The following is a 14,889-nucleotide window of genomic DNA, read 5'->3' as shown; positions in this document are numbered from 1 at the left end:
TACCGTTCAGTCCAAGAAAAAGAATACATTACCCTGGCATTTTAACAATCACTAAGTATCGACCATGTATACGCTGCTGTAAAGGGAAGAAAAGATGGAAGAGCAAAGTTTAAGCAAAGAATAAAACAGAGAGGCTGATGTGTGTGGAATGAAAGGACTGTGTGTAGAATATGCTGGTATCTGAAGTCCAGCCTCAGAATTGAGAGTCTCTGCCACTTGTCTTGTAGTAGTCTCATCATATAAAAGAAGACAGTTCCAGCCAATCAATCTAACCAATCAACAAACATCTGAGGACTCACCAGGTTTAGAGAGCACAGGAAACCACAAGAAGGATACACACGGTTACTGTCTCCTGCTGTTTATAAATGAAGGCATATTTTGTGAAAGGGAATGGGTAGCTAAGAAGGACACAGACAACAAGGTCACTGTCTTCCCCAAGCTCTAGTCTCTCACCCTGGCCTGAGGCACAGCTTGAGGGAAGATGCTTGCGCAATTCCCAATGCACACAGCTCTGCCCCACGGCTGGCTTGCCCCAGCAACACAGAAGGCGGGGCTGCGGAGGCGCGCCTCCCACCAGTGAGGCTCCAAAGCCTCAAGTGTCTTTAAGGCAAGAAGAGTGAAAAAAGAGAGTGATACAGCAAATCAAGATCGCAAAGAAAACGACTCTGAAAAAAGCAAGAAAAGGATCATTTTGTAACCTGACTGAAAACTGAGGAATGTCTTTAGGGAAGAGAATACAAATCTGACATTAACCCACATATGTGGAAACCTGTCCTGATTAAAGAGACAGACGAGAAAGCTGCAGAGGCCAGAGGTGGCCGAGGGCAAAACAGGAGGAGGTGAAAACACAGGCAGCAGGGTAACACCCACGCTAAGTCCCGCAGGAAAGACAGCTAGCAGGTTTCACCTCTCCCAGCAACCATCGCGTCAGACAGTGCGGCTCAGCCACCGTGACCCGGTGTGCGGGCCAGGCCGCGGAGCTCTGGGCTCCCTTCTCTAGGTCTCCAGATTCCATCTGCAAACGCAGGAACTGAATTCAGTGGCCTCCCAGCTTCCTTCCAGTGCCTCCCTATGGCTACTGAAGCCAGCAAGTGTGTGTGCCAAGACACACTCTGCCAGGGTGGTACCAAGTCGCAGCACTGTGCCTTGGTCAGGTTTTCAAGGAGGCGCTCTTGTCAGGGGTACCTGTGCCACCACCCAGACTCCCAGGTCAGCCCTGGCTCGACCGTACACATTCGCCCTCATTAGGGACTTCAATCCTGTTAGAAGAGCAGTTACAACCGCTGGCAGACCGTCCCCTGCTCAGCATGACATGCTAACTGGCCCATGAGGGCAGATGGCATCTTTGTCCTGGCCTGTCCAGTGGGGAGATACGGGGTGCACAGGGACCCAAATGGAATGCAAGTCAAGAAGAGCTGGCAAGAGACAGGCAGAGATACATACGTGCTTTTCCCCTTCAATCTTCTTGTCGGCCACCTGCACTGCATCCAGATACTTAAAATGCAGTTCCATCAGCCTGTCAACCTGAAAGAGAGGTGTTTCACAGGCGTGAGTGAGAAGGGAAGAGAATACCTGGGCAAGAGAACAGCAGAGCTCCTATTCATTTCACTGTGGCTCCACACAAAGGGAGAGCCCCTCTACCACTTCTCACTCTGGATCTGAGCTTTCCCTTGGAATGGATCAGGAATGGATCAAACAGCTGGGGCAGAACAAAGTAAACGCTTAGCATGGATACTGAACACAGGTCCATTCCTGAAGGACATCATGTGTTCCCAGCCCTCCTTGGACTCCCCTGAATTCAAGCTGTTAAAAACAAATAAATCAATAAAAATTCAAGTCCCTTCTTGCAAAGAAGAGGAGCTTGAAGTTACATACTTGATATTCACTCAGAACTTTACTGAAACTTCTTTTTTTCAAACTGAAACCTTTCATGTTCGGATTCTGCCCCAGAGCTAATCTTTTTTTAAAAAGGTCTGAGTAAAATCTCTTTAGTTGCTTTTGAGTGAGAACAGAGTGCAAGAAAAACTCCTTCAGCAACTTTAAAAAAGCCCTGACTTTTGCTTAGCAGTAACCTAAAAACCAGTTTCAAACTTCACAAAAGTCGCTTCAAATATGGCCCAAGGAACATTCAGTAGGTTTGAAAAAGTTTCTGGTTTTTTTTTCCGCCTTAGACTTCCAAGAGATTGAAGGAACACTGTGAAGCCAGCCTAGACTTCTGACCTCTTTTTACTGGGTTGGCACCACCACGGCTGTTGGTAACCCTGGAATTTACCCAGTGTGTGTTGTGTGTGTGTGTGTGTATGTGTGTATGTGTGTGTATTTATGTGTCCATGTGCATGCGTGAGCACTCCGTCACAGCTGTGTCCAACTCTTTGTGACCCCATAGACTGTAGCCCACCAGGCTCTTCTGTTCATGGGATTCTCCTGGCAAAAATACTGGAGGGGGTTGCTATTTTCTCCTCCAAGGGATCTTCCTGCCCAGGGACTGAAACAGCATCTCTTGTGTCTCCTGTATTGGCAGGTGGATTCTTTTATCACTGAGCCCCCTGGGAAGCCTGTTTACCCATGGGCAGGTATTAATAATAGATGCTGCTTCAACATGGCATCAGACAGGAAGACTGTGCCCACACCTTCCTGGTTAACAAGGAAGACCCTGAAATCTTACAGGTTTCAGTTTACAAAGTATTCTCATATCCACTATTTCCTTAAACATTAGAAAAACATGATAAGGTAGGCAGGGAAGCTAGAGAGCAATCCTTATTTTAAAGATGAGGAAACTAACACATAGACATTAGATGATGTCACCAGGGTGACACGACTGCTAAGACGTTCTCTGTCCTAACCTGATGGCCTTTTTCTTTTTTTTCAGACAACAGTTGCATGTATTTCTATTACTTATAAGGGAGCAAATGGTTTCACTGCATGTTAAGAATTTTTAAAGCACTGACTTCATCTTTTCCTCCTCGTCTTAATGATCCATAATGGTACATTAGTGCATACAGAAATGGTTTCAAAATATTTGGGGTTGGGAAAATTGCATTTGGAAATGAGAGGCAGGACAACCAGAAAACCCTCTGAGACCCAGAGCAATGGGGCCCAGATGCTGGAGAGGACATTTTTGGGCAGGATCACTCTACCCAGCACTCCTCAGATCGCACTGGGGAGACAGCCCTTTTCTCCCCTTGGGTCCTGGCCCCATCTTACAGTCCACCAAGCGCCTACCTTCTCACTGTCATTTTCAGTGAATTTATTCAGAAGCCGGGTCCGCTGCTGCCCTCTCAGGTTCCGCAGGAGGGAAGCAAGGATCGAACAGACATGCTCTGGGTTGGGAAGGAGAAAAGAGAACATGCTGTGATCAGAGCAGTAATTATTACCTCTCTTCAAGCCTGATCTGGTTCTATTGAAGGAGGAATAAGTAGGCCTTTCCTGACTGCTGCTATTGATTAATAAGACAAGAACCTAAACTGTGTCAATGGAAAACTAAACTGATTTTCACAGACAGCACAAGAAATATATTCAAAGGGGATTACATCCCCAAGGACAACTTGAGCAACTGAATCAAAAGTAAGTTGGAATTTCTGTTCTGCCTGGAATTAATTGAGTTCTATTGTCCACAACAGACCTCAAACTAATCTCCCCATTTACAGAAATAACCCGTGAACAGTGTATGAATACTAACCATGAGGGGAGCACGTGATGAACAAATAATACACGTTCTATCATACTCTCAAATCATCTTAAAACTTTCCCAAGCAAATATCCCAGAATTAAATCAGAAATATGATGGGGTTCCAGAGCTATCACTTACATTCTGGTGCAGCTATAATCCTTACTTGTTTAAAGACAGCTGGATAGTTAAGTACTTCAAAACGATAACTGTTTTTTCTTTTCAGTTCACATGACCTATGGGCTTCTATTATGAGATACTATTATTCTAGCCAGGGCAGAAGAGGGTAATTGAAGGGTATATTATAGGCTTTAGCTGTTAAGAGGTTATTTTCTTTAAAAAGAATTTTTAAAAATCAAGAATGACCTTGAAAAGGAGATGGCAGAAAAATGTTTATTTTGAAATAAAATGCCCAGAGTGTGGGCAACAAACATTCTGTTTTGAAAACTGAGCAGAGAATACCTTCATATGCCAAATTTACCGTGGGTTCTCAAAAAGTCATCTGATTATTAAAGTCACAAGGAAGAATTCTTATGGTAGCACAGATACAATTTTGTATTTGTTTTTTTCCTCACTTATATCAGAAGCATTCCTCAATGCTTCCTTTCCCCAATCTTCTAATGCGAGAGTTACTCACCTTCTTCTAGCTGCATTCACTTCCCTGGGGATCTCATCTAGTCCCACAGCTTTAAAGACCAGCTGCGTGCGTGTGTGCCCAATTGTGTCCGACTTTTTGTGACCCCAGGAACTGATCCCAGGCTCCTCTGTCCATGGGATTTTCCTAGGCAATAATACTGGAGTGGGTTGCCACTTCCTACTCCAGGGGATCTTCCTGACTCAGGGATCGAACCCACCTCTCTTGTGTTTCTCGCGTTGGCAGGCAGATTCTTTACCACTGGGCCACTTACTGTGCTGACTGCTCCCAAACTCTACAGGTCAGTTCTGTTCTCTGAACACAGGTTCATGCATTCATCCGTCTACCTGCTCTCTCCACGTGGTTGTCTAACAGGTCCTTTGAACTGAACACGTCCAAAAACAAGCTCCTGACCCTTCTCCTTAAACCTGTGCCCACAGTCTTATCCACTGAGTTAACGGCAACCATGCTCTCCAGTTTCTTAAGTCAAACACAGCGGCGATACCCTTGATTCTCCCCTTTCTCACACATCCCACAGAAACCTTGTCAGCTGTACCTTCAAATTACATCCAGAATTCCATCCCTTCTTACTGCTGCCCCCCCATGCCCTTCATAACTCTGGTGCACAGTATTGGGAATACTAACAGCCTGCTTGTGGGACTCTGCGCCCACCCCTTCGCCGTGATCTCCATAGAGCGGTCAGTTAAAGCCTAAGTCACACCCTATTATTGCTCCGTGTAAAACCCTCTACTGAGCCCCAGCTCACTCAGACTAAATGCTGCTTTCTAATGCCAGACACGCTCCTGTCCTGGGGCCTCCATGCTTACTGTTCTCCCTGCCTGAGCTACTCCTCACCAGGACATCTGCGTGGCTGTCCTCAGACCCAGTCCTACTCAGCTGTCCTCTTCTCAATGAGGCTTCTCTTTGGCCGCCCTATTTAAAAACGAAAAGCCCCAGTGCCGCCTATCTCCAGGTCTTACTGGCTGTATTCTTCCCTTGAGCATGCCTGCTGTGGAACCTATTTGTTTTGTTTACTGCTGCCCTTCAATTAGAATATAAGCCCCTTGAAGGAAGGGATTTTAGTCTGCTTTGTTCACTGATATATTCCTGGCCTCACAACAATGCCTGGCACATAGTAGGTGCTTCAGAAATTCTTGCTGAATGTATGGGAAGAAAGGAGGTTTTCAGTGCAAGTTTTTGGTGGTAGTGGTGGGAGGTGGGGAGAACCAGACAAACAAACCACTCTTGAATTCTTGGTATTTTTCAAATGCCTCTGTATAGCTTTCACCTTTTGTACACAGTGCCTATCCCAAGTTCAGGGTAAGAGCACCCCTGCATCGGTAATACACTCATCAGTTACAAAACGGTCCTTAAAGATATTTTGCATTTGGGAATGAGTGGATGACTTTTTCTCCTAGGGAGGCATGAGTTTGAATAAATGCTCTCTAATCAGTAGATTCACTTTTTTAAGGATAAAGTTTTTCATAAAATACACTGTAGAGAGAGAGGTATTAAACAGCTTCTCAAGGTGACTCCAGGGTCACCCCAATATCTTTCTGCTAACTTTTGTTGTGAAGCTGGGATTGAGATGTTTTAATCTCCATCCTGAACACAAAGGAAGGGGAAGGGAACAGGAGTGGGGAGAGATGAGAAAAAACATCCTGAACCTAAGGTAAGGACAGTGAACCAAGACGGCTCAGCTCAGGGCGACAAAGCAGAACAAGAAATGACGTCTTTAGAGGCTCATGGCAGGCAAAAAACAAAACAAAACAAAACACAAACAACTTCTGTGTATATCAAGGGGAAAAGATTACAGGAAGGAAGACGGGGGGATATAATCAGTTCTGTAACCTTGGGCCAAACAACCGGATGTGGCTCTGATCTCTTCAGCTGGTGAACAGATGTGGGACAGGTCATAATAAAAGCAGTGAATTTTAACAAGCTTAGTTCTGAAACTTTGAAATTACTCAGCATGACAACTGTTAACAACCTCCATGTATGTGTATATATATATATATATGTATGACAATCTGACAACCACAGAGGAAGGAAAAAAAGGATCAGCCCGGAGATCTCACAGATTATCTGGGCCAAATCTCTCACTGTACTGATAGAAAAATCGAGGTCCAGAGAGAAGTGACTTGTCCACACAGCTAACTGGTGAAAAGAGGCAGAACTCAAACTTCAGATGACTCACTCAGTCATTCACTGACCACTGATCCCTGTGCTTGACAAGCACTTGGTGATCAGAGCTTCCAAACACAGTATCCCTAACCTTAAGGAGGTGCTCATTTCATGGGGAAAACAAAACAAGAACTACAGTGCAGCGTGCCAAGTTTCATCGCTGAGGTCGGCAGAGGGATGGGAGGCGCACAGACGAAGCACAGCGGACCTAGAGGGATTCCCACTGGAGGCAGGGAACAACTGAAAATCATAAAGGCAAACCAAACAAACAAGGCGCGGCTGACAACTAGGTGGAGGAGAGAGAGCAGTCCAGGAAGAGGGCGCCACATATGCAAAGGCCAGTGTGGACGGAGTGTCACAGGCACGCGAGGGAGGCGAGGCCAGTCAGGTGGGGAAGAGTCTGGAGAGAGAAGTCACAAAAATCCACAAGTGAATTTTAAGCTGGAGACAGACAATACTAGATAAGAGTTTAGCCCAATCCTTGGCTGCTAGATCCCTTTCAGAGATCAAGATCAGGAAAATATTTCTCTTTCCTGATGAATTCTTTGTTTACCTGAGTTCCTGCTTTGCTTTGGCTACCAGGAAGCTCAAAGATGAGTCTATTTTCAACCACAGGAATCAATTTTTAAAAACTGCTTTACTATTGATCCCTTCTGTCCTCCACCAATGAATTTTTAAAATCAAAGTGATGGATGCATCATTAATGGTTATATAGTTATGGTTAAAAACCAAACTATACAAAAAGGTATAAATGTCCCTAACAATTATTCACTGAGCATGTACCAATACATTTCCACCCCCCACTCCTCTCACTACCCTGCTCATCTCTTCCAAACGACAAAAAACTACTAAGTATCTCGTGTATATTTACAGGGGAGGGGAAAAAAATGTGTCTACACACACACACACACACACACAGAGGTTTTCTGTATCTTTCCATATCAACACATTTTTTATTTTAAATGGTTATGCAGAATTTTGCCTAACTTATTTATCATAATTTAACTAATGTCCCCAAAGGTGGTTATTTTACATGGTTTCCAGTTTTGGGTTGTTTTGTTTTTGCTGTTAGAAGTAATGCCACAGTGAAAATCCATGAACACACATTGTGGCACTTATACCTTTATTTCTGGCGTGGATACAATTTTGCACGCACCCGTGTCCTTGCCTGGAGAATCCCAGGGACGGGGGGAGCCTGGTGGGCTGCCATCTATGGGGTCGCACAGAGCTGGACACGACTAAAGTGACTTAGCAGCAGCAGCAGCGCTGGAAGTGGGTGAATCAAAAGCTCTTGACATACATAATGTTGAAAAACTAAAAGAAAGCACAGATGGACTGACCTAGGGCCCATGCTATTACAGCAGGAAGAGACATCACTTCTACAGGCACAGGGTTGCGGTGGGGGGGTGGGTGGAGCAAGGGGATACTGAAGACAGAAACACACTGGTCTGTTTTTACTGTATATATTGTTTCCTAGAAGCTGGAGATAACTTGGTTTACAAAATATTTCAAACAGAAGCCCAAACTATTACCAGGCCAATTCAACTGAGGTATATAGATTTGCCTATGGGAAATAAAGGACAGAGAAACCCAGAAAAAAAATTTTTCTGGAAAGACACTGACGAATGGTCTTCCAAGAAGGCTGTACCAATTGACTTTAACCCTCAGTGTGTGTACGTATGCATTCTATACATATAGAAAGTTTTGATGATTACCTTTATTGTGTGGGAAGCATGTAACTTAGTAGGAAAAGCTTACATTTTGGAGTCAGACAACATGGTTTAAATCAAAGCTCCCACCACTTCCTCAAGAACCTGACCTTAAGTAAGTTAATTAACCAGTATGTGCACGTAGCTATGTGCTGTGTAACATGAACATACACATATATCACATACACACATTGAGAGTGGAAGCATATTATAAAAGAGTATCCGTTTTCTCATATCCTCACTCAGGTTGGATATTATCCAACTTGGAAATTATGACAACCTGGTAGGTGAAAAACGGAATCTTCTTTTGATTAGCACGTTTTTGTTCTTGTTATGAATATGGTCGAACTCCTTTGCTGATGTTTACTGACCATTTGTATTGCTCTGTGTGTGAAGTGCCTGGCCTTACATCCTTTGCCAATTTTGATTTCTATGAGCTCTTTATGAATTAAGAATATTACCCTTTCGTCTTTTATACTGCAAATATTTCCCCCAGTTTGACATCTGTCTTGACAAATTCTTACTCGAAGCCAAGATTTAGCATCGCCACAGTGTTTTGCTGTAAATTGCTTCAAAATCCTATCTGAAAGTAAAAGTAAGCAGGGTACAATAATAACTGTCACCAGTTGACTGTGTATCTATAACAGCAGGATTGAGTCTGCATACAATATTTTCAATGAATCTTCACTAGTAAGCTATGAGAAAGGTACTATTCCTATTTCTGTATTATAATGCAGAATCCAAGTGTCAGTGCGGTTAATCAACTTACTTAAGGTCATGTCCTTCAGAGAGTGGTGGGAGCTGAGATTTGAGCTCATGTTGTCTGACTCCAAAACGCAAACTTTTCCTAACAGGTTACATGCTTCCCACATGTAAAAGGCAATCCAAAGCTTTTAATAAGAGATCAGAAACTAAACTGTGCAAAGCCCAAAAATGTGCTTCATGAGGGGCTCACTGAGTCCAAAAGATATGCACTATGCAAATGTGGATGAAGGAAAAACTCAGCAGTTCCAATGAGAGGAAAATGAAGTGAAAGGCCATCTGCAGGTAAGACGTGACTAACAACCCCTTTTTTCTCTTTTACTGAATCACTCTTTCCAGAAGTAATTTCTAGTAGAGTCCAAATAAAGAATGGAGCAGTTCTACAAAATACTGAACCAGAACTTCTCAATAATTCCCTTGTTTCACCTTCCTGATTAAGATGGATGAGGAACTGTAAGAAAATGTTCCTCTTTTTGGCTGGGCCTACCGGCCTGCAGGATCTTAGTTCTCTGACCAGGAATCAAACTCGGGGCCCTGTTAGCGGAATCCTAAGTTCCAAAGAATAGCAAGGAGAGATAAGAAAGCCTTCCTCAGTGATCAATGTAAAGAAATAGAGGAAAACAATAGAATGGGAGAGACTAGAGATCGCTTCAACAAAATTAGAGATACCAAGGGAACATTTCATGCAAAGATGGGCTTGATAAAGGACAGAAATGGTATGGACCTAACAGAAGCAGAAGATATTAAGAAGAGGTGGCAAGAATACACAGAAGACTGTACAAAAAAAATCTTCACAACCCAGATAATCACAATGGTGTGATCACTCACCTAGAGCCAGAAATCCTGGAATGTGAAGTCAAGTGGGCCTTAGGAAGCATCACTATGAACAAAGCTAGTGGAGGTGATGGAATTCCAGTTGAGCTATTTCAAATCCTAAAAGATGATGCTGTGAAAGTGCTGCACTCAATATGCCAGCAAATTTGGAAAACTCAGCAGTGGCCACAGGACTGGAAAAGGTCAGTTTTCATTCCAATCCCAAAGAAAGGCAATGCCAAAGAATGTTCAAATTACTGCACAATTGCACTCATCTCACACGCTAGCAAAATAACGCTCAAAATTCTCCAAGCCAGGCTTCAGCAGTACTGTGAACCGTAAACTTCCAAATGTTCAAGCTGCTTTAGAAAAGGCAGAGGAACCAGAGATCAAATTGCCAACATCCGCTGGATCATCAAAAAAGCAAGAGAGTTCCAGAAAAACATCTATTTCTGCTTTATTGACTATGCCAAAGCCTTTGACTCTGTGGATCACAACAAACTGTGGAAAATTCTGAAAGAGATGGGGATACCAGACCACCTGACCTGCCTCTTGAGAAACCTGTATGCTGGTCAGGAAGCAACAGTTAGAACTGGACATGGAACAACAGACTGGTTCCAAATAGGAAAAGGAGTTCGTCAAGGCTGTATATTGTCACCCTGTTTATTTGACTTATACGCAGAGTACAACATGAGAAATGCTGGGCTGGAGAAAGCACAAGCTGGAATCAAGATTGCTGGGAGAAATATCAATAACCTCAGATACGCAGATGACACCACCCTTAAGGCAGAAAGTGAAGAGGAACTAAAGAGCCTCTTGATGAAAGTGAAAGAGGAGAGTGAAAAAGTTGGCTTAAAGCTCAACATTCAGAAAACTAATATCATGGCATCCAGTCCCATCACTTCATGGGAAATAGATTGGGGAAACAGTGGAAACAGTGGCAGACTTTATTTTGGGGGGCTCCAAAATCACTGCAGATGGTGACTGCAGCCAGGAAATTAAAAGACTCTTACTCCTTGGAAGGGGAGTTATGACCAACCTAGACAGCATAGTAAAGAGCAGAGACATTCCTTTGCCAACAAAGGTCTGTCTAGTCAAGGCTATGGTTTTTCCAGTGGTCATGTTGGATGTGAGAGTTGGACTATAAGGAAAGCTGAGCGCCAAAGAATTGATGCTTTTGAACTGTGGTGTTTGAGAAGACTTTTGAGAGTCCCTTGAACTACAAGGAGATCCAACCAGTCCATCCTAAAGGAGATTAGTCCTGAGTGTTCACTGGAAGGACTGATGTTGAAGCTGAAACTCCAATACTTTGGCCACCTGATGTAAAGAACTGACTCACTGGAAAAGACCCTGATGCTGGGAAAGATTGAAGGAGCGAGGAGAAGGGAACAACAGAGGATGAGATGGTTGGATGCCACCACTGACTCAGTGGACGTGAATCTGGGGAGACTCTGGGAGCTGGTGATGGACAGAGAGGCCTGGCGTGTTGCAGCCCATGGGGTTGCAAAAAGTCGGACATGACTGAGCGACTGAACTGAACTGAACTGAACCACCGGATGGTCAAGGAATTCCCAAGAGAATGTTCTTTGTATGTCTCAACAAGATGAGGTATGAAGTGCTGGTGGCACAGAGAAAGTAACAGGAGCTGTAATTTTCACAAAAGAAAATGTAATAAACAAGAAGGATCATTTTTCCTGGAACTAGATAATATTAACATGCATTTCCATAACTCATCACAGCCTGGAGCAGGAGATACCTTGACCAATTGCAGTGGTGCTCTAAGAACAAATGATATATACCTGTTTGCCTGGGATTTTTAAGTAAAGGACAGGCTGCCTAGTTCAGGAGACCTGAATCTGTCTATGTTCTTTCCGTCTCTCTCTTTCTCTGAGTGTTGTGGCTGGCTGTAGGTCACTGGTGCCTGCCAGATAGGAAAATACTTCATCTGCCCCAAGTTTTGTGCCTGTATGTGAGCACAAACACACACACACGGTTTCATTAGCCACTAATAAATGTAGCTTCCCTAGGAACAGATTTCAGCCCAAGGTGGTGTCAATTTTTCATGGACCAAGGAGATGGGGAGAGCTGCTGGCACAGAAAGCAGAGGAGATAACAGGTTTATCTGCTGGCCAACACCGCTCAGCTGCTCTGTCATTTCTACAGGATAAAATGGAGGTGAAGGATGGCTATGGAGCTGTCAACACAGACAGGGTAGAGGTGGTGGCTCCCACTGCAGAGAACAATCTCTGCGGCAGGGCCCAGGAAGAAAAGAGCATATGCTTTAGAAGGGTGGCTCTGGCCCATTCTTCCCCCAGATCAACTCTTCAGGGTCTCTCAAGAGTGATTAGCAATGAGTTAGATGCCCCCCAGGTATATTAAAAAAAAAAAAGTCGCTCAGTTGTGTCTGACTGTTTGCGACCCTATGGACTGCCAGGCTCCTCTGTCCATGGAATTCTCCAGGTGAGAATAGTGGAGTGAGCTGTCATTCCCTTCTCCAGGGGACCTTCCTGACCCAGGGATTGCACCCAGGTCTCCTGCATAGCAGGCGGATTCTTCAGATGAGTCACCAGGGAAGCTCTGGTGCATATGCAAGGCTAAAAGTTTGATTCTCTAGGGTCAGTAAGGATTCTGTCATTTTCAGAGCTGAAAGGAGAATCAGAAATCTTTAGTTCAACTCCTCTCGGATTTTGAGTATAGAAACAATAGACCTGATAAAGGATGTGATTTGCTTCCGGTCAAAAGTCACTTTCCAGGCCAGTGGAATCTACATCTGCAATTTGTGGCACCCCTCCCACCCCCACCACATTTTTTCCTTCTTAAAATCATGATAAACACCTTTGAGAATCTGATGAACCCTGATGTATGCTATTGTCTCTCACACACACACGTCAGAGTGTTCTCATCTCTTAGGGATGACTCTTTGGGTTAAGAACCCAGATAAGAAGTCTTTCCAGAATGGCACAACCAGACTGTGGCCATCACTCTAACCAGCCTCTTACATACAGTGTGTGCCAATTTTGTAGAGAGTAAGATGGAACTGCATTTCCCATCCTTATTCTTAAAGAAGAATGGTCCAGATCCCAATAGGCTAACATCAACTCTGCGAGGAGTTCTTTCAGCCACCCAGGCCTGTAAACAAGTTGGTCTATCTAGCTCCTGCTGAGATAAATAGGAACTTGAATCACTTGACTTTCTCAGCGGGTAGGGCTATTTTCTACAACTCAAGATTTGTTCTAACCCTAAAATGGAACAAGGCCAACTTCATTCAGACTCTTTAATCCCACAATAAATTAAAATAAAGAGCTTTATGTGTGGTTGCCTTTATAGGAGCCAAATAATACAAGATTCTGGGAGACCTGTGGGCAGCCCTGAGGTGGGCAGTGGCTATTTACCAGTAGGCTGAAGGACACAGCACACCTAAGCAGAGATGGTCCTTTCTTTTAATAAAACTAAACATACTTTGCCATGGTAATCATTTGCCTTTTGATCTTGCTGCAAGAGCTGAAAACACAACACATGATCTGCAGAGGAAATGAAAAAGATGTTCTCCTTTATGAGTTTCATAATCACAGACAACTAATCACAGGGCACAAAGTAGGACATACACCAGCCATTCCTTTACTCAAACTTCTGAGTGCCCACTACGTGCCCGGCAATGTACTGCAGAGATGGGCCTGCAGAGATGAAGGAGGATGGTCCCCTCTAGAGAAGCTATTCTGCAGCGTCTTATGAGCAAGGCTGGGTATATTACACGGCAAGGAAACGTCTGTGGGCTCACAGCTCCAAGTGTTTTGTGGTTAAGTTGTAGACCGAAGCTAGGATTTTGGGTTCTAGGAGCACATTTAATTCCTGAAGCACAGATCTGGACCACATTCTCGAATCCTGGGACACATGGACTACTATTTATATTAACGAGTCTCCCAAGGTGAGGACTGGGGTGGGAATGGAAAACAAGGAAGAAGGTGACAAGGTGAAGAGTAACAATCTCCCAAGGTGACTTCCTCCTCTTTCCATGACTCTGGATTTCGCAGGGGTCCCGCTTGTATCTCTGTTGGCGTTTTGGTCCCCTGAGGCAGGGGGAAGATCATATTCACCAGAAAGGAAGAGGAGGCACTAACCAGCTGAGCTGGGCCACACGACGGTCTCTGGCATAGGAACGGACACTAATTCATTTATTCATAAGATAGACTCCTACAACATACAAGATACAGAGTTTGGGGACCGAGACAAGCAGACAAGAATTCTGCCCTCTAGGTGACTCAGGTATATTATGTCTAAAATTACTTGATAGAAAGTGACAGTGAAGGGGAAAGGGGCAGAAGCTACTAGTGAGGCAAATACTCTTCCAGCGAGGATACCTGGGGCAACTGGTAGGCAAGATGGCACTTGGGCTGAGCCTTGAAGAAGAGAAGCAGGCAAGAGAAGAGCAATGGGAACAATGGTATTCCGAGCAGATGGACAAGCATGACGCAAAGGCATGAAGCTGGAGTGCACAGGGTACAGGCCAAGAACTGGGAAGAGATCAGCGTGGTGGGAGGGAAGGGGGATAAAAGGTAATTAGTGTGGCAGCCTGGGTGGGAGGGGGGTTGGGGAGAGGATGGATACATGTATACGTTTGGCTGAGTCCCTTTGCTGCTCACCTGAAACTCTCACGACATTGTTAATCGGCTCTACACCAATAAAAAAAATTAGAAGGTGAAAAACAGAAAAGAGGTAATTAGGTTGGCAAGGTCAGGGAGGGGTGCAGATCAAGGATAAACAGACATACTGGACTATGGAAAGTGGCCCCTAACCAATATTCTGATGGCCTGGCATTTAAATGTTGGCCCAGCATGGCTCATGGGGGAATAAATTCAGGGCTGGTCTGCCTACCCAGCTTCAGAGCCTGCATCTCCTTCCAGCAGCCCAAATGGTTAAGAATGATATGGGTCAGCCAGAGTTCTATTCTTAGCATGGAAATGGTCCCTGGACTTCAACCATCAGGCCCATGTCAAGGCAAGATTCTGCAGGGCCAGTTTAAAATTCCAGGCCATGCTGCAGAGCTGCCTTTGTTTCCATGGAACATTTGAGGCCATTAGCTCTTTTGTTTTAAGAAAATCACACAGAACTGGTCTTCCCTT

The 14,889-nt window shown here is 44.3% G+C and overlaps 1 protein-coding gene across 1 annotated transcript in view; it reads right to left on the bottom strand.

Moving 5' to 3' along the window:
* Positions 1-14,889, bottom strand: part of CTNNBL1 (catenin beta like 1) — a 161,106-nt gene that overhangs the window by 24,115 nt on the left and 122,102 nt on the right. The window contains exons 12-13 of the mRNA XM_005688545.2: positions 3,223-3,320; positions 1,444-1,524 (exon numbers count right to left, since the gene is read on the bottom strand). Of these exons, the coding sequence (XP_005688602.1) occupies positions 1,444-1,524; positions 3,223-3,320 (179 nt within the window). The remainder of the gene's footprint in view (positions 1-1,443; positions 1,525-3,222; positions 3,321-14,889) is intronic.

This window comes from Capra hircus, chromosome 13, assembly GCF_001704415.2.
Source record: "Capra hircus breed San Clemente chromosome 13, ASM170441v1, whole genome shotgun sequence".
In the NCBI taxonomy this organism is placed as follows: domain Eukaryota; kingdom Metazoa; phylum Chordata; class Mammalia; order Artiodactyla; family Bovidae; genus Capra; species Capra hircus.
The sequence above is the reverse complement of the archived record's forward strand: the minus strand, read 5'-3'. Positions and strand labels throughout refer to the sequence as shown.